Source organism: Amblyomma maculatum, chromosome 2, assembly GCF_055883805.1.
Source record: "Amblyomma maculatum isolate TAMU_Amacu chromosome 2, ASM5588380v1, whole genome shotgun sequence".
NCBI classification, from domain to species: Eukaryota; Metazoa; Arthropoda; class Arachnida; order Ixodida; family Ixodidae; genus Amblyomma; species Amblyomma maculatum.
In genome coordinates, this window is record NC_139345.1 from 91555503 (window position 1) to 91574029 (window position 18527).

The 18527-nt window shown below is 45.5% G+C and overlaps 1 protein-coding gene across 1 annotated transcript in view; it reads left to right on the forward strand.

Annotated features, from left to right (window-relative positions):
* The window catches only part of LOC146199262 (uncharacterized), a 60620-nt gene extending 56338 nt beyond the window's left edge, over positions 1 to 4282 (forward strand). Inside the window, exon 6 of the mRNA XM_084592085.1 lies at positions 4127 to 4282. Within this exon, the coding sequence (XP_084448211.1) occupies positions 4127 to 4282 (156 nt within the window). The remainder of the gene's footprint in view (positions 1 to 4126) is intronic.
* The last annotated feature ends 14245 nt before the right edge of the window (positions 4283 to 18527 follow it).

Consider the following 18527-nt stretch of genomic DNA (forward strand, 5'->3'; position numbering starts at 1 on the left):
AGCAAAATTTCCAGATTCGAGAACACTAAAACGATGTCATAGCTAAAATTTAAAGGTTTCCACGTGAAAATAAAGGCATTGAAAAAGAGTTCGAAAAGAATAAGGAACACAAATGCTCTAAAAAAAAAAAAAAGCTTGTTCAGAATAGCTATTGCTCAAAGCGGGGCTGCCTTGATTTCAAATCTTAGTTGAATAAGAGTCGAAGGACGCTGCCAAGTATAGTGGTATGTTTAAAGCCGCTTTCAGAGAAGCAGTCTCGCCTTCAGGTATTGAGGCATGTCAATGGGTGCCAGCGCGAAGTGCATTACAAAGTGTAGTTGTTGAGTAGGATGAAGAACACAGAGCAGGGAAAATTACTCTACAATTAATATTAATGTGGTTGTCAGAAGCTGCCATAATGAGGTCGCGTTCATTAGAATGAAAACAAAAGAACTAAAAGTAAAAGTGCAGGATTTTTAGAGAGTGCTGATTGTCATACAGACAATCCTACAACAAGCATTTCCCCATTTACAAATGACTACTTCTGCTCAAGCCTTAAGTATATATTGTCATTGACCACTTCGGGGCTCAAATATCAACCAACTGGCATTTCTAGGGAACAAGCAACCGAAAAACTAGATCTTTATAATTTTCTAGGTACTGATGGAACTCACATCGACTCTAAAGACAGCCTTACTCTCGGCGTTCGGAATTCATCCATTGACTTATTACGCCAAGGCCGCAAGGGATTTCCCAACCGCACTGCCCTGCGCAAGTTGCAGGTGCTTCTGGGCTTAGTTATTTCCCACGGTGATTTATTATGCGCTGAACCGAGCTTCTGCAACCACTGACTGACCTTCTTCGCTCATCAAAGACCTCCTCCTTCGCGATTTCCTGGCCACTGGAGGCTCAGTACGCTTTCACGTCTGCCAAGCAAGCCATCCCTGATTTCGTCCTCTTCGTTCATGTGAGGAATGACGCGTCCCCGCACAGCATAGTGGATTCTTCCAGAATGAACATCAGCGCTGCTCTCCAGCAGCAAGTTGTCCATGAGTGGCAGCTACTGGACGTATTCACTTGGAAGCTCGAACTCTCAGTCCCGCTACAATGTTTTCGTCATGAGCTACTTGCCATCTACTTCACCATAAAACCCTTCAGACATTTCTTGGAGGGTCAGTAATTTTATAAGTCCTTGGTACCTGTGATCCGTACGAACTCTTAAGCACGTCGCACCATAACTCCGTCACCTGGCCTACATATGAGACGTGCAATGAATATCCGCCACATAAAGGCACCTACAATGAGGCAGCTGACGCTCTTTCAAGCGTCAGCCTATTGGCGCTTCTCCTTCTTCGGTTGACTGGGAACGTCTGGCCCAGGCGTAGCTAGAAGATCCTGAGTTGCAAGCCTTGCGTGTCTACCCCCGTTCATTCCACCTGTAGCGGGTGCCTTATCCTTTTGTGCCCGGATCACTGTGTTTAGAGAGGTCAGCAGCTCTACCTCACTCCGTCATTCTGGCTGCATTTCATGGAGCGTTTTTTCACTCACTTCACAACTGAAATCCCAGCATCTACGCTGCGCTGTGCCTCCTGACTTAGCGGCACGTCTGGCCGAGCATTAATACTCATGTTCGGCAGTGGGTGCGCTCATGTTTTGCCTGCAAGATCGTCAAAATAACCCGCCGCTCCAAGACTCCCATTTAGACGTTCCTACCACCTGACTCTCGCTTAGACTACATGCACCTCGACTTCCCTCTCAGCAGTGCCGCTACGTTCTCACAAAGACTGATCACTTTACCCATTACCTGAATCCGTGCCCATTCCCGACATCACTGCAGAAAAGGTTTCCATAGCCTTTGTTCCAGCTTGGGTTTCCCACTTCACTGGCCGCGCATTGTTACAGCGGATCGCGGTCGGTAATTTCGCTGCACCCTCTTCATTTCCCTCACAAACCTGCTTGGCGCTAACACGACCGGACTGAATGCAGCGGCACGCGCCCTTCTTAAGGGCTGCGCAATGGGGATATGTTGCCACCTGCAGCCACAACTTGGAGGAGGGCACTGCAGCTCCGACCCTGCGCCGTCTCCTCCCGCGCTTTGGGATGCATTCGCTCGTGCGCTGTACCATCGATGTTTAGAGGCTTTTGGGCTCGTTATGATTTCCCGGCATGAGAGAGACGTGCAGAAATTTGTAAAACTTGGCTTAGTATCAGGAAAACAAAGCACTACAAGCTGCTGCACTAGCAAGCTATGAAATGACAGCACAAATACCCCGTATTTCGGGCTAGTGTTGCCAATTTTTCAGTCTCATTAACTGAACAAGTTAAATGCAACATCAATCGCAATCCGTGGCCGATTTAAAATGACATTTTGCTTTCTGTGCAGTAGATAAGATGTATGCGGGCGCTCTCGTACATCGGGACCGGATTCCCCAGCAGTAACTGCTAGGGCAGCCTGTAGCTGTCATCGCTACATGGTAGAGGTTCCGAACTAAATAAAGGAGATCAATATCTTTGGCATATGTTTTATGCACAGTACAAAAATTTATCCCTATCATACACGTCAATAAAACCTGGCACTTTATGCTGGCGTCTCTAAATTTATGTAAATTAGGAAACACCATTGGCATATTAACACACTTAAATAATAAACACACATACTAAGTTATCGATTCTCGCCTTTCACGTCAAAAAAAAAAACAAAAAAACTTGGAATTATGAAACACGCTTTCTTCATCATCACTATCATCAACCTGACTATACCCCATGTAGGGCGAAGGCTTCTCCCATATTTCTTCAATTAGCCCGGTTCTGTGCTAGCTGCATCCACTTGACCCCTGCGCACTTCTTAACCTCATCGGCCCACCTAACTTTCTGCCGCCCCCTGCTACGCTTTCCTTCCCTTGGAATTCAGTTTGTTACCCTAAGCGACCATCAGTTATCCTGTCTTCGATTTTTTTACACATAGTAATACTTTGGTACGGCAACTAGCTCTCACACAAGCAGGAGTAACGAGCTCACGGAACGTATTCGACTGGAAAATGTTCCCTTGAAGGCTTGATAACGTAATGAGATATTATTTTTGTCACTGACCGCTTTCGTGTAATAAATGAGGAGTATTCGTAGGAATGTCTCAGCAATTAAGCAAAAATTGTTGTTGTTCACCTTCTGGGCATCTGCGCAGAGCTGACTATCCAAGCTGCGGCTCGATTGTTGTCTGAAACACCTGAGGACTATTTGTCCAGGGAAACTCCTCCACAGCTTTTTCAAAGAAATTCGTATGTCGGTCCAAAAGAGCCAACAGCTTTGGCTTAGAATAACAAAGTACACTTCTGCCTCGACTCTCCAGAAGTTTGAAACTGGATGACGCCAATTACTGTTCGTGACAAGCAGAGTGCAGGAACCGAATGACAGCGATTGGCTTTGCTATGCATCCTCCTAGATCTTCTCCAACTCGAAAAAAAAAAAGAATAACAAGACACCGCGTGCTGCAGCCTCACCCCCGGCTGCAATTCAACGGACTTCGTGCGCAACGATGGCAGCAAAGAGGGCAGCGCTGGGCAGGTCCGTAGCACCCTCGCAAGACGAACGGTGGCGCGAGGCGCTGAGAAAAAATTCCCTTGCTCGCCGGTTGAATGTGGAGGCCGTAAGAGCGAGTGTCGCTGCATTCAGTCCGGCCGTGGCACTAAGCACTGACGTACCATGCTTACCACCCTTGCGCCAACGGCACTGTCAAAAGATTTCATCATCCGCTCAAGGCTGCACTCAATGTGCGCCTGGACCCCTAGCACTGAGTTGACCACGCTTCTTGGTCTACGCGCCGTCCTTCGTACCGACCTGGACTTTTCTACTCAGCGGCAGAACTTGCCTTCGGTTCACCTTGCGGCTTCCCGGAGACTTGTTTGAGCATTCCGCTCCCTCGTCGTCATTTATACAATGCCTCCAACGTCTTCATTCAGCATCTGCGCCAATCCCACCTCAATCTCCTGACTGGCACATGTTTGTGCATACAGACCTTGGGTCGTCCATGCACGTATTTCTCCGACGACACGCTTTAAAGGCGCATCTTGCAGCCTCCTACGACGGGTCGTACCGCGTCCTCCACAAGAAGCCTAACACTGCAACCATACTGCTGCGCTTTTGCGTGCAGATGTGTCCGGATCGCCTCAAGCCAGCCTACGTCGACAAGCTTCCTGCTGAGCTGACCTCGGATGTGGCTCGCGTATCCTCCGTAATTCCTCCCGGCCAACCAGCGTCATCTGTGCCTCGCCGACGCATCCATTTCGCCGTTCCCTCTTGGTGGTGAACTCTGTAGTGCCCTCCGAAGTCTTAATGCGGTGCCGCTAAGTTTGACGCTCTATACCGGCGCCTTAGTGACTGCTGTGAAATGTAAAGAAGAAGAAAAGGTCGACCGGCGTTTGCCCGGGGCCAAGGGGAACACGAGCAGTTCGGACCTGAAAGTCAGCTACGTTGCACGTCTACTTCTCGCGCACCACTAAACCTATTACCGAGACACTCTTCGAAAGGCCGCGGCCTGCAGCACCACAAATGATATAGAGTTAGAAAATAGGTAATTAAAATTGCAGCCATCTTGTGGGAAGATCGGTAAGGCAAGCTTTTGAAATTGGAAGTATAAGCAGTTGCTAAGGTATTTAGGACTCAATTCAGAAAACACACATGATGCTATTGATAGAAATTTTAAGCGTGGAAGTATGGGAGAAATGGCTTCTGGAGAACGTGGGATACAAAGAAAATGTTTACATAGCATCAATAGCAAGCGTCGCACAAATATTAAAACTCTAAACCAGACCTCATGACTTCATTTAAGGCAGACCTACTGGCAGAAAAAGCAGAATTTTTGAGCGAATGAATGCAGTAATGTAGTGAGCTTGTACTAAATTCTTGCTACCGTTGAAAAGCAGCCATGTGTAAATGCGCATGAAGTAAGACCGGCTTGGGGTCGAGAAGCGGACAACATAAGCTGAAATAATCATAGCGTCATGTTTGTGTCGCAGGCGACGATGTCCATCAGAAATTTGAGGGAAAGGGTAGGGAACAATATCCTGGATTGCTAAAGGGCCTGTACACGACTGGTGTATCTTTTGGGACTGAAAACTAAGTTTCCCGGCATATAACCTAATTTTTGAACAACTGCTATAAAGAATCCAGAAACATTATCTTCGGTACTTTGTCATGAAAGTGAATACCTTAAAGCAGGTCGCAAGATTTTGCATCGTTGAATAAGCTCTCCGCTCTTAACAAGAAGCTCTGATGCATGCTTTTTTTTGTAACCTGAGGATCAGAAATCTAAGAAAATGTTTACTTTCGATTAAGCCGCGAATAATTTGTTATTTTTCTACTACATATGGCAGTCTGGGGCTCTGGTGCAATAACGAACCATTACTGCACTAAACACGAAGCATCATTGACCCCAATCCCAGAGCAATACAACATTTCTCAGCACCAGCAAATTATTTTCGCATTCTCTCCGTAGTCATCTGTTCCGTGTAGGAAAAATCCTTTAGCGTCTCAGTGAGATTGCCTATGCCTAAATGTAATGCACTGGGAGCGCTAGGCACATTATCAACGGTTAAGAAAAATATTTCAGTGACGAAAGCTGAAGCGCGAAAATTACTTTCCAGGCCAACACGTGTCATTCCGTGTCATTAGTAGAAAAAAAAAAGTAGAAAGCGGGTGGAATAAACCCATTAAGTAAACGCACTCGTTTGCCATATAGGCGGCACTCAAGTAACGCTCACGCTTCTCATAATTGCTTTGATAGCGCTGACAGATTTCCAACAGCGTGGTTCAAATAAACGTCGCACCTGTAGTGAGGGGTAAAAAGAAAGACTCATCTTTCGGACCCATCGGATCGTGTGCAGTAAGATAAAGTTGTTTGTCGCGGTCTCGCGATACACGAGTGAAGCCTTTAATTATATTGTAATGAACAGAGCGAAGATTGCCGTACGGCCGCAACATGGGCGGATTTCTCTCCTAATGAAGGCGCGCGTCTTAAATTGCATTCACCAGCGACGACACGTCCTTCATAAAGACACCATATTGGGAGGCTTATCCTTACAAGACGGTGGCTTTTTGAAAGCAGAAATCTTGAAGCTTAATTCGTTAACACTGCGAAAAACTAAAAACGAAACCAATGCCGCGAAGAAGGCGAAGGAATGAAGCCACGAAGAGTGTGGTGAGCCGGGGTTATCTTAATCCTTCTCCGTATTTCTTTCTCTCGCGATACAGGACGCTGAAGCCTTTAAATTTTTCTTTTTGAGCGTCATAGAAGATCGTTTTTTGTTTTGCTTCCTCGATATTTTCCTCTTCTATATTCCTCCTCAAACTCTGAAAATCTTTGATTTGGATGTAATCACACCAGAGCCGTGTGCATTAAAAAAGCTTCATTATATACCCGAGCGGAGGGCTATTAAATTTTTTTTTCAGCTTTCATTAGTCTTACCGACAAGGGCCAGGTCCTCAATTTCTCTTTTACGTTCTTTCGAATATACATCTCGTTTATTCAGGAAGCATAAGGTTATCTTTGAAACGGTAAAAAGCAAATAAAAGAAGCCCTAGGGCCAGCACCACCCTTCTTTTCAAGGCTTCATCTACCTTCAGTGTAATCTGTAAATCAAAAGGATATGTAAAGTAGTTAAGCGGAGGAAAATTCAGAAAGTTTGAGTCAGCTCTAAACCTGAAGATGGACAACTACTGGTTTCCTATTCACCCTTGCTAAAGAATAAATAAATAGAGCACAGAATCCTTTCCTTTTCAAGCGGGTTCTTTCGATTCACTTTCATCGTCAAGTGGCCCATGAAATCCCTGACTGATGGTTTTTCGATACTTTGCAGTAGACATGCTTCAAGAAAATTTAATTCTGTGTGCTCCTTTTCATCAGTTTCGCCAGCTTAGCACAAGTCGTAGATATCACGCCGAAGTCGTTAGGTTGATGGCATTAGTCTCGTATCAACAAGACTGGACCAAAACATTTCCGTCCAGGAAAATGGCCTTTAGTGCTCTTTCTTTAGGGGCAGCTTTACTGAAACATTTTACTTCTGTGTTCAGAATAAAGGCATGGAATATATTTTATGTCTAGTAGATTCTTCATCGAATTTGGGATTCCCCAAGTCAATTTCAACCACTTTCAAACCAACTATCAGATTATTCTGGTAAATATGCCAAAATAAACCACCAGGATATCATGTGAACGCGAATGCCTTCCTTTCGCGTTTCTGCGACGCACGTGAGCCATCAAATTAAATTCGTAACTACTATCACGTCTATGTGTATATATAGAGTAACAGAATATGCTTGTATGCAGGGCCATGGAGTCAACCCACGGGATGATAGTAGGGGCGTTTCTACATTACTTGTACTCGGCCAATGCAAAAGGGCATGTCACAAGACGATAACAATACCTCGTTCCTTCTGCCTTTTCTTTATAACAAAACAAAAATCAAGATAACGAGACAGGAACACGAAGTGAAATTTTCGTCAAGAAAAAGCAAGCTTGAAATTAAAGCAACTATTTCAATTTGAGTAAGGTCGCAAATATAAGGCAGACCTTGCATTGCTTCTTGTAAATATAGACAAAAGTGGGTAGCAGAAGTGTTATTTTCACGTAGTGGTGACAATGACCTTGTAAACAAATGAGGAGGCTTGAACTTCACTGGAATAAAGTCTTTATGGGCTGACTTGCGCCTGCAAAATAACTAAGCAATCGGCGGTGGGGATAGCCACAATCTTGCTCGGTAGTCGTCGACCTAGGAATGCCCGTCGCACCCGTCAACTCTCAAATTAAAGGCGGCTAAGAAACACCCAAAATAAAGTCGCAAGCTGTAACTAGCATAACCTGGAGCATTGTAGAAACAAACGACAGTGACTACAATCTTCTAGATACATCTCGGCGCATGCTGCGCCACAAAGAAAATGACAAAGTCATGCCTCGCGACGATAAACATGAACAGAGAATAAAGAATCGATTCGTGCGCTGGAATCACCGTGATAAGCGCGCGTGTCTGAGGCTGTCGAAAAAGAACGACTAAAGATTTGATTGGCTCGCTGCAATATTTGAAAATGTCAAATGAGGAAACATACACAGAACGATTTCTGTAAGTATTTAGACGGCATGTTTTTGTATGATGTGAAACTGTAAACTTTTAATCCTGTCATTTACTTCGTCCATGGGATAAGCCTGAGGCTAAGGCGGTACGGCGCAAACAAAGAAAAAGGAAGAAACAATGAAACTCGAAAAAAAAAAATGCTACAAAGCTTAAAGTTCTAACGTGGAAACAACGGTCAGAAATAAAGTAGGCGCCAAAAAATTGTAAAGCGTAGTCTCTTTAAAGCTGCTACCGCTGATGGGAATTGTAACAGCGGAATAGGAGGATGAGATGAAAATGCTCTAAGCTACAACCGCTGTTACGTCCTTTGATGAATGAAGCAAGATAAGTATTATTGTTATTCACTGGTGTAACCCCATAAGTGTGCTACTTGCAGATGAATTCAGTGAAAGTCGAGCGATATGGTTGGCCTATTGTCGTTTTCGTTAAAGACAAATAGCCAGAAAAAAAAAAAAACACGTCACTGGTGTAATCTGTTTTCATGTTTAGCTTATGGTTTGTAGGGTTTATTTTCCTGAAGCTACTCAGGCTGTGACTGACGCCGTAGTGGAAAGCTGCGGACAATTCTGACCAGTTGGGGTTTCATCCCGCGTTCTTGGGTTCGGAAGTCGAGCGCCGTAAGCACTGAACCAGGTGAGTGGGGCCTGCTTTCAAATAAATCACATACGGCTCAGAATAGCGTATTAAGTCCCAAAAATCCACAAAGCTGGTACCGCTTGCGCAAGAAGCCGTAGGCTGCAAGGAATCATACCTTTAGCAGAAGGCGCCAGTCAAGGCTATGTCCACTTTATAATGCTTAATCTATTTTTACGCATCCCTGCCGAAAAGGAAGACATATTTATAGTTTCTAAAATTTCCCTAAGTGGTCGTGCTGTCTCTTGTTTTTTCGTGTTTTCTTTTCGTCTTTGGTCCAATCGTTGTTGGCGCAAGTGCAGAAAAAATATGAACGGGATACAGTGCTTGCCTCGTATCTCCTTTGCAAAGGCACCAGGCGTCACGCAGAAGGCACGTAAGTAGAAAACAACAACAAGTGTCCAAATATAATTAATTTTTGTTGCTCATAGAGCTGACTGGAGAAACTCAGAAGACCTGAGGTGCCAGCAGGAAAGATGGAAATCCTCCGCCACCAGAATCCTTTTCGATCTCCCCTCTGATGTTCTGCACTTGTCATGTCTCTAAGTAGAAATTCACGTGCACTCATTTGTCCGTGCACTGCCTCCATCCCACATAGCTGAAGGAGATTGGGGGAGGTATCCGCTAGAAGGGAAACGGCTAGCGCGGCCGGTATCTCGGCGGCCACATGCTGACGGCGCTTTCAAATAGAAACGGTCAGTGCATAGTCCGTGCCCAAAATGTTCCTCACCCAACTCGGAAATGAGTTTTCTCCACCTATTGGAGATGTGTCCGGAACAGAGGTCTTAAGAATCAGGGGTTACAGAACGTTGTGCTGAAAGGGGGATGTTCGCTCCCTGCTGCTGAAGGAAAACACTTGGAGATGGAGGCTTCTCTCGTTTATAGAAGAGAATAGCCCCAATGACCTAGCCTATCAACAGCCTCATTCTGTGTCACAATGCCTTGAAACGGAAGAAAGGTTTTGTCATTTCTCGTTATTCTTGTACCCTTAGGTAATTACAAGTACCAATGTTCACGAACAAACCTACTTGGATTTGGGCCCTGAAGAAAATAGCGGAAAGTATCTCAGCGCATGAATATCCTAAGGGTGCAGATGAATTCCACGTTCGCGATTCATCAGGTCGAAATCCCTAAACACGTGTCTTCACTAATCCTCTGCGTGGTCAAAGACTTTTAGTTGTTTTTTTTTTTCTCAAAAACGTGGCATTGATGTACTCGGCAATTTGAATGTGTTTTATTTGGCGCCATTTTAAAGAGATGGTTGTGTACTGCTAGATGACAGGGTATAATTTTGACTTCCACGCACCGCGGCCATCTTCCTAAGAGTAGTTGAACAACACCGATACATCGTGCTTGCAGGAGGTAGGGGCTACAAATTTGCTCGGATACAGGTGAGCATCATGCTGTTTGCTTATTTCCTCGGTTAAAATACACATAAGCGAGAACTGAGCTGCTTAACACAGCACTGATGAGCGTATAACCTCGAATACATTACCTAATATAAATATCCAAGACAGGCCTTCACAACGGCAGTAGCCATCTGCCTTGCACAGTTCGGAAGCTTAATTATCAGGAAATTTCAGTCTTTGATGGTGGAGGCCATGCGTCATCTCGACATTTATTTGCGCGACCTTAATTCGGGGTTTGCTATGTCGGGTTTAGGATCTTGGCTTAATTTATACACATTCAGAAGTGCAAACTCACCATCACACGCGTCGGGGAATGCCTCTGCTTCAGAGATTAGGTTTTATGGAAAATTTAATTCAGTGGCCGACATGGAGTGTTTCCTGCACAACCCTTTGGCGTCCGCACTTTTTTCGTGTTTCCAAGACAATGCTGATATGAACAGCATCCCAAATTGCGAGCTGACTTGCATAATACAAAAAGTATGGGGAAGATTACGCTTCACCTTAAGGGTAGACCCGATAGCGCATTTAACAAAGTGTTTTTATTCCGAAATTTTTCTTACATATTTTTGCTTAAATAAGTTCTTGGCGAGAGGAAGACGCAGTAACCGTCACACATTTCAGTGGACACCTCAAGTTTGAAAATTTTGTTTTGTAGACGTGCAGGCGCAGTATATGTCACATTTTTGAGTGGGTACCTGGGACACGCCGTGATGGATGGATGGACTAAACTTTAATGTCCAACAGATAAGGTGATCTACCCACCTCCCGACACGCAGGTCAAGGGGCGGGCGCCGCCGCCTCAGAGGCAGGACGGAAGGTCTTGGGTCCCAGCAGCCTCTTCAGCCAGTTGGACGAGTAGGAGCTGGAGCTCAGGGTCCGAGCTGCGCAGCAGGGTCTCCCAGGTGTCTCTACAGCCTATATTGTTCGTCCTCCTGGAAGAATACGGTCATTCTCATATTATGTGGTCGAGGGTCCCTCTCGCCCCACAAAGATTGTACTTGTCACTCCTAGCCTCAGGGAACATGTGTTTCGCGCAACGGTCGTCAGCGGCCGGGGAAATCCCGTGACAGCTGCCACTTTGCGCGGGCGGAGCATAGAAATAGCCGAGGAAACTGCGATCGCGTTAGCTTGCGTCGGAACGGAAGCGAAGTTTGTCATCAGTGACAGCAAAACTGCCATGAAAAATTTTAGCAAGGGCAGGATCTCGCCCTTAGCAGCCAGAATCCTAGGTCAGAAAAAGTTGGATAGGAAAATTCAAATAATTTGGACTCCTGCGCACGAAGCCATCCTCGGCAACGAGGCGGCCCACAAGCTGGCTCGAGATCTCTACCGCCGAGCCGCTACAGGGCCACTTGATGACCGAGGAATTGGAGAGCGTTTGCTAAAATATGGGGAGATCACGCAACACTACAGATTGGATCGTAGACTGGTACCCCCACCAGACCCGAAATTAAACAGCAGACAAGCAGTGGCGTGGAGGCGACTGCAAACTTATACACGCCGTGAAAAACGTTGCACCGCCTCAAATACAGGCCTTCGTTTTTTATACCCCATTCCAAACAATTCCAACAAAACCAGAACCACTATCCGAGAAAACCAGAACCAGAACCGAAAGTGGGGCACGACGGCGGTTTTCCACCCAAATGAGCTGCATATACTCTCGCGTAAAAATTTCGGGACACTTAGGGCTGCGTACGCGTATGACGGTGAGAGCTAGTTCGTGTGCATAGAAAGCTCGGAGCCGTTGGTGGCGTCAGAAAAAGTTTCGCTGAATTAGCAACCAAGTCTATAAGCGCACACACTGTACCCATGACCACGCGTAGTTTAAGTTACCTGCAATTACCTTATCGAGGTTATCGTATAAGATAGGGCGATAAAGAAGGCTAAAAACGTATTGACAAAAACATAGTCTCCATCACTTCTTTAGACATTGAAGGGAAATGCCCACTTTCGTTTGTAGCACCATGTGATTGTAGTAGTTAAGAGCAAAGGTTTCGAAATATCTGTTCGAGTGATGGTCCCTCTGGTACTAAAATACATTTCAACCAAATTAATACGCCATGCAACACCGCATTTCACTGGTCTCATTTCCAAGCAGGCGAATGTTCTTTCTCAATACTGAACCGTACCTAACAGTTTTATTACGACTCGTTATTTGCGTGCGTCTTCTGTATATATTTCGCTGCATCCAGCATACCTGCGGCACCTTTGGACATACCACTGCCAGCTTCAAAGGTCGTAAAATCGTTTACCAGTTTAATTTAAGAAGCAATTGGCTCTAATACTTGGACGAAGCAAGAAGAAAACACACACGAAGATTGACGAGAGCTACTACGAACTGTTTATTGATGTGTGAATACAAGGAATATAAAGAAAAATATGACCATGCGTTGGCAGTACAGGCACACACGTCACGCAACTGCAATCGATGTGTGTGCCTGTACTATATGCGCAAGCTCATAATTTTCTTTATATTCCTTGCGTTGAAACTCCAATAAACAGCTGGTAATAGCGCTTGGGAACCGTCGTCTGTGTTTTCGTCCGTCCCTGTCCAATGATTAGCACTAATTTCTTCTTAAATATGCAGAACCAACTAGCCCGACAACACGCACTCCTCGTTTACCAGTTCTCGACGCCATTCGGTTCAACAGATGGGAGCACACATGGTGGTGTTAACCTCTCACTTTCTGTTTTCGTGTATCTTCTGCGCTTGAATTAGGTTATTAACCTAGCTTAAAAGATTCCCCGGAAAAGCAGGTGCCACCATGCAGGACGAGGAAAATGATTTATCTGCAAATCAGGAAGTAGTGAATTATAACGTACACGTTCCTCACGGATGTGTAAATAATACATGCTTTGAATGTTCACACATCGGTGCTTCATATAAGAATGAGTATCAACAATATGTGCAATGATATGTAATGAACTCAAAATCATGAAAAGAGCGCGGTTTTCTTCATCAAATACCTGCACCTTTGTCCTACTGAAGCCTATAAAGAGCGTATTAATGAGAATTTGGTCTGAAAAGAAAAATGTTTTGCGTCAGGTAATTCATTAACAGTGTGTTCCATTAGCATGTCTCTTGAGGTAATTTTATTTATATCTCTATTGTAAAGAAGACAAAGAACAAACAACGCTGCGGCATCACCATCACCATCGCTGATCTCCGGCGCCCATCTCTCTCGCGCTGAAGCTGTGCCCTGCGGCTGGTAATTCGATCCTGCTGTACCCGTACTAATGGCAGCGCTAGACATTCGACCAAACTATTAAATCCACATTTCACTTGGTGGAGGTCCCGGCACCGTCCTCGCCCAGCGCAAGCCTGGCTTCTCCGAATACGTTGTCGCCTACGCAAGCCGTGCTCTTAACAAAGCAGAGTCAAACTACTCCGTTACCGAAAAGGAGTGCTTAACAATCGTGCGAGCTATAACGAAGTTCCGCCCTCGCTTATATGGCAACTCCTTCGAGGTAGTTACAGATCACCACGCTCTCTGTTGGCTCGCTCTCTGCTGGCGCTGGGCTCCTAGGCTTCAGGAATACGACATCCGTGTAGTGTACCGCTCTGGCCGCAAGCACTCTGACGCCGACGCTCTTTCTTGGTCACCGGTGCGTTCGCCTAACTCATCATCTCCTCCTCAAGCATCCTTGTCAGCACTCACCATTGAGGATATGCCTTTCGAGAAACGACAAGATCCTTGGGTTTCTAACCTGCTAGAAATCCTTGGCACTACTTCCGTGACTATGCATCCTCGGCCACTCCGCCGACAGGCCTCCCATTTTACCATTCAGGACGGCCTCCTCTACCGAAGGAACTACAACTCAGACGGCAAAAAATGGCTTCTTGTCATTCCGCGCCACCTGCGCTCCGAGGTTTGTGCCCACCATCACACTGACCCACAAAGCGCTCATGCCGGCGTCCTGAAAACCTATGGTCGAATTCGTCAGAGGTATTACTGGCGGGGAATGTACAATTTCGTGCGTCGTTACATTCGCTCTTGTACCGCCTGTCAACAACGCAAGATTTCTTGCCACCCCGCTGTCCCTCTCCAGCCTTTACCGTGTCCAGCTCGCCCATTTGATCGCGTGGGAATCGACCTTTATGGTCCGCTACATTGCAGTGCCACCGGTAATCGATGGGTCATTGTCGCCGTCGACCACCTTACCCGCTACGCGGAGACTGCTGCACTTCCCGCGGCGACAGCCCGAGAGGTAGCCCATTTTCTTCTGCTCCATTTCATTCTTCGACACGGCGCCCCTCGCGAGCTACTCAGTGATAGAGGTCGCGTCTTTCTTTCCGAAGTAGTCCAAGAGCTCCTGTTGTCTTGCAAATCGATACATCGGGCTAAAACCGCGTACCACCCGCAAACCAATGGTCTCACGGAGCGTTTCAACCGTACGCTTGGGGACATGCTCGCAATGTATGTTACATCTGAATCGGGGATCTCCAACTGGGACCAGGTACTGCCATTCGTACGTTCGCGTACAACACTGCCACCCAAGCAACAACTGGTTTTTCGCCCTTCTTTCTCTTATACGGCCGTGAACCATCTTGTACTCTGGACACAATTTTGCCATACCATCCAGATGCCTCTGAGTACAGTGCTTTGTCCGATACTGTACAGAAGGCCGAGGAATTCCGTCAGCAAGCTCGCACGTTTACCTTCAACACTCAACGTTATCGCAAAGATCAGCATAATAGCGATACCTCTGCTCCGACGTTCCTGGCCGACAGCTTTGTTTGGCTATGCGTTCCTGGCACCAGCAAACCAGAAACGAAATACCACAGACCTTATCGCGTCTTGCAACGCACAACCACTGTAAACTACATCATCGAGCCAGTCACCCCTTCTTCCGACCACCGCCGCCGCTTCTGTTTTGTGTCTATAACCCCGTTCTGTGTCTGCTGCGATCTCTTTACCGACAGAGACTTTCTAATCTTGTCGCCGGCCTTTATTTCCGTCGCCACCTGTTGCACTTGCATTCTGCATGAATGAAGCTCGTTGCCCTTTAAAACCATTGGCTATCTTTCTTTCACATGACACTCCCTGTCCGTGCCACTTCCTTTAAGTATACTCGCTTGTTCTTTCCCCCAGTTGGCTGTCTTCCAGTCTCTTAAAGTTGCACGTATCAAATTCCTTGGCATAACTATGTTCCCAGTTTCCAGATGAAATACTATTTTGTAAGCCTCCATATTTTACCACATACATGTGCACCTGTAAGGTACAGCTATTGCACTTCTCTGCTCGAGCATACTATGATTGCCATTCACAATTTAGGGTAACCTTCAAAAGCTCTAAAGTACATTCTTATTCAGTATCTGTGGTTACAACCTTCCGTAAGTAGAAGTAATCCCTTGTCACTTCCGGCGCCTTGCTGCCTATTGTAAACCGCCCTTCCATTTTAAGAACCATAAGCATAGAGCTTCAGTTTTGTGGATATTATTCGCCGTATACTGTGTCAGGTCAGTATCAATAAAAGAGCCAAAGTAGTTCGAAATTATCCCAAGGCCCACAAGGTGTCTCGCAGAGCTTCAGTCCTTTTGAGGCGTTGAATCCCAAAAACTAATTCGAATAAAACGAGATTGGGTGCCTCTCGTAGTGCAAAGAAATGCTGCAGGATAACGAGTCTTCTTTTGTGACGAAACTGTACTAGGCTAGCAGAGGCGCATATCGCTGTGCCCAGCCGGAGCCGCAACTACGCATGAGCCATTACCGCAACAACCGGTTGCGGCGCCCGTGCGCCACGTTACGTCGCGCTATGCACATCGTGGTCTTCATCGTGATCATCACGCGTGATCATCGTGATTGGGATCATCTACCTAGCGCGCAGCTGAGAACATAAGCCGCGACGTTTTCGCTGGCTAGATAGATGTGCAATAGATGAAAAGGTGGACGACGAGAGCACGTACTGTGAACGGCATCAGCGGAGTCTAATTGAAGAAGCGTCGACGGACCCAGAAGTCATCGCATAGCACGTGGCTACCCGACGACGTCCGAATGAAGCAAGGAAGGCTGAACGAGCGCCGGAGACGCCTGCCTGAAAGCGGGACGTATGTCTTGGTAAATGGTGTCGCCATGTCTCGGATCGGCAAAGACACGGAGTCGCTGCACACTACAAGTAGAAAGCAGTACAACGGTACAACAGAAAGAATCGAAGCTCGACTTTCATTTGGCACCGGATCCTCATGTTGAGGCTACCCAACAGTTAACTGCGATTATCTTTTATACCAAAGAGAGACCATCATGTCTAGATATTGTGTATCGGAAATGGAAACGATGGCATACTAATTTGCAGGATATCGATCGGAATTCGTGTCTATAAAGTGTAACATTGAACGAACATGTGCTTTACATACATCGAAACCGGGACAGTATCTGAAATGCTGAACCGGTTTATCCTAAAATATCAGCTAACCAAGCTTAGCTGAGCCAAACCCTGGCTTTTGCTAGTCATCTCCTGGCCTACCCGAGCTAAGCCGATGTGCTGCTTCACTTTTCCCTACCGTCTGCGACAATATGTGCTTTTCGGGCATACTCCTAAACACCTCTTTGCTTGTGCTAAACAACCATATAAAAAACAAATGACGCACAAAGGAGCCGTTTTCCTGTAGCTAATTCTTTAAAAAATGCCTAGGCTATCTCTCAACGTAGGCGACTCTGCTCGCACGTCCAACAGCAACAAAAGAGATGTGGTTTGACTAACGCAGAGGCGTAATAATTGCAAAATTATTGAAAGAAGGGACGAAATCTTGGTTTTAATTTATTAATAACACTCATACATATTTGACAAATAGATTCCCGTCATCCCAAAGAAATTTACAGAAACTGAAGAATGCAACCTAACGTCAGCAACTTTTGATGCCTAATTTTTACTCGTCCTGTTCGCACTGTGAGCGAGAGCTTTCATAAACACCTTGTGTTCAAGCTGCCATTTTGTTTTGTTCATCGCAATAAATATTTTGCGGGATCCCGCTTCGCTGTACTGGGTATGCAACTGGGAAGCAAATGGGGCGAGGTAGTATGTATATGCATAAATAATATTCGCAATGCTCAAAAAGATATACCACAAAACCTGAAGACGCTAGAGAAGTGATAACCTGCCTGCATCATATCCTGTCGACCAGAAGCAATCAGCTTGTGCCAACAAAGGCGATTGGACGCTGCCTGCACGGTTATATACAAACTTTTCTTTCTCGTTCTGCAAGTGGAGGAGAACAAGAAGGTGCCCAGATGAAACTACAACGTGCGTGGCAGGTAGACAAAAAATGGAAAGAACAAAGAAGTGATCTCCCGCCTCCTGAAAATCACCAGCTTGCTTCGGGTGGTTTTAGTTTTATTCACCTTTTCTTTTGTTATGAATCTTTGAGTCTTGCTAGAAAGTAACCATTGGGCGCCCGAAAAGCGTGTCTATAGAGCTGTGGCATTGATCCATCGACATAAACAACCCAGTTCACAATCGCCATGGAAGGGAACGAATGCTGATATTTCACCAGATATATTTTATTAAATACAACCGCAGACCTTCAATACTGAAGTTGTGCTTAATTTTGTACCTTGTTTTTCTTTTAAAATTGTTTCCGGGTCTGTAGTTTTTATTAGCCAATCTATGAGTAGAAAAAAGGTGTCCTCTGATATAATACCAGATGAAATAAGGCTTGAGGCTGACCATTTTTGTCGGAGGTATCTGCAAAAAGCCGCTTGTACTGTGGGCTAAGCGGCATATTTTAGACTCAATAATGGCCGCACGAACCCTATGTTCCCCGGCATTTAATGCTGTACGATAACACATAGACTAAACTAGCTACGCAGTCCTTGGGAGCAAATAAGGTGGTCTGTTAGTAAAAGGACGAAGGACAGGAGGGTCCCGATGAAATGTTGTCGAGAGGTTTCCACCATTGCATTTCTGACACATGGACAAGAAAATCACTTGACTTGAATCTCTTTGTAAAAGGTAACATACTTCTGCTGGCTCTGTGTAATTCCTCTATAAAGTTGCCTGGATTCAGGAGTATTATATGACATAATTTGCAAAGTATATTGGAAAGTTTTTTAGCTTATTAAGGAATTAAAATTCGAGGACACTTTGGCGACTGAAGTGATGAAAGGCGAAAGTCTGAGTGCAGAATTCTGCTACGCGACTGTTTTGCATGTAGTAAAGCGAGCGACTACTCTTTCATATTCTGCGAGTGCATTTATTCAGCGAATTCTGCTTGGCAGCGACGAGATCGCGCTCTTTGTATATACGCAGCCGTTCTACGTTTACTGCTGAGCGGTTGATATTACAGGGGGCTGCGGCATTAATTAGCAATAAACAATTAACTGCATAAATGACACTAACTAGCAATTTATAATTAGGTAATAATGATTATTAGCAACTACTTAGT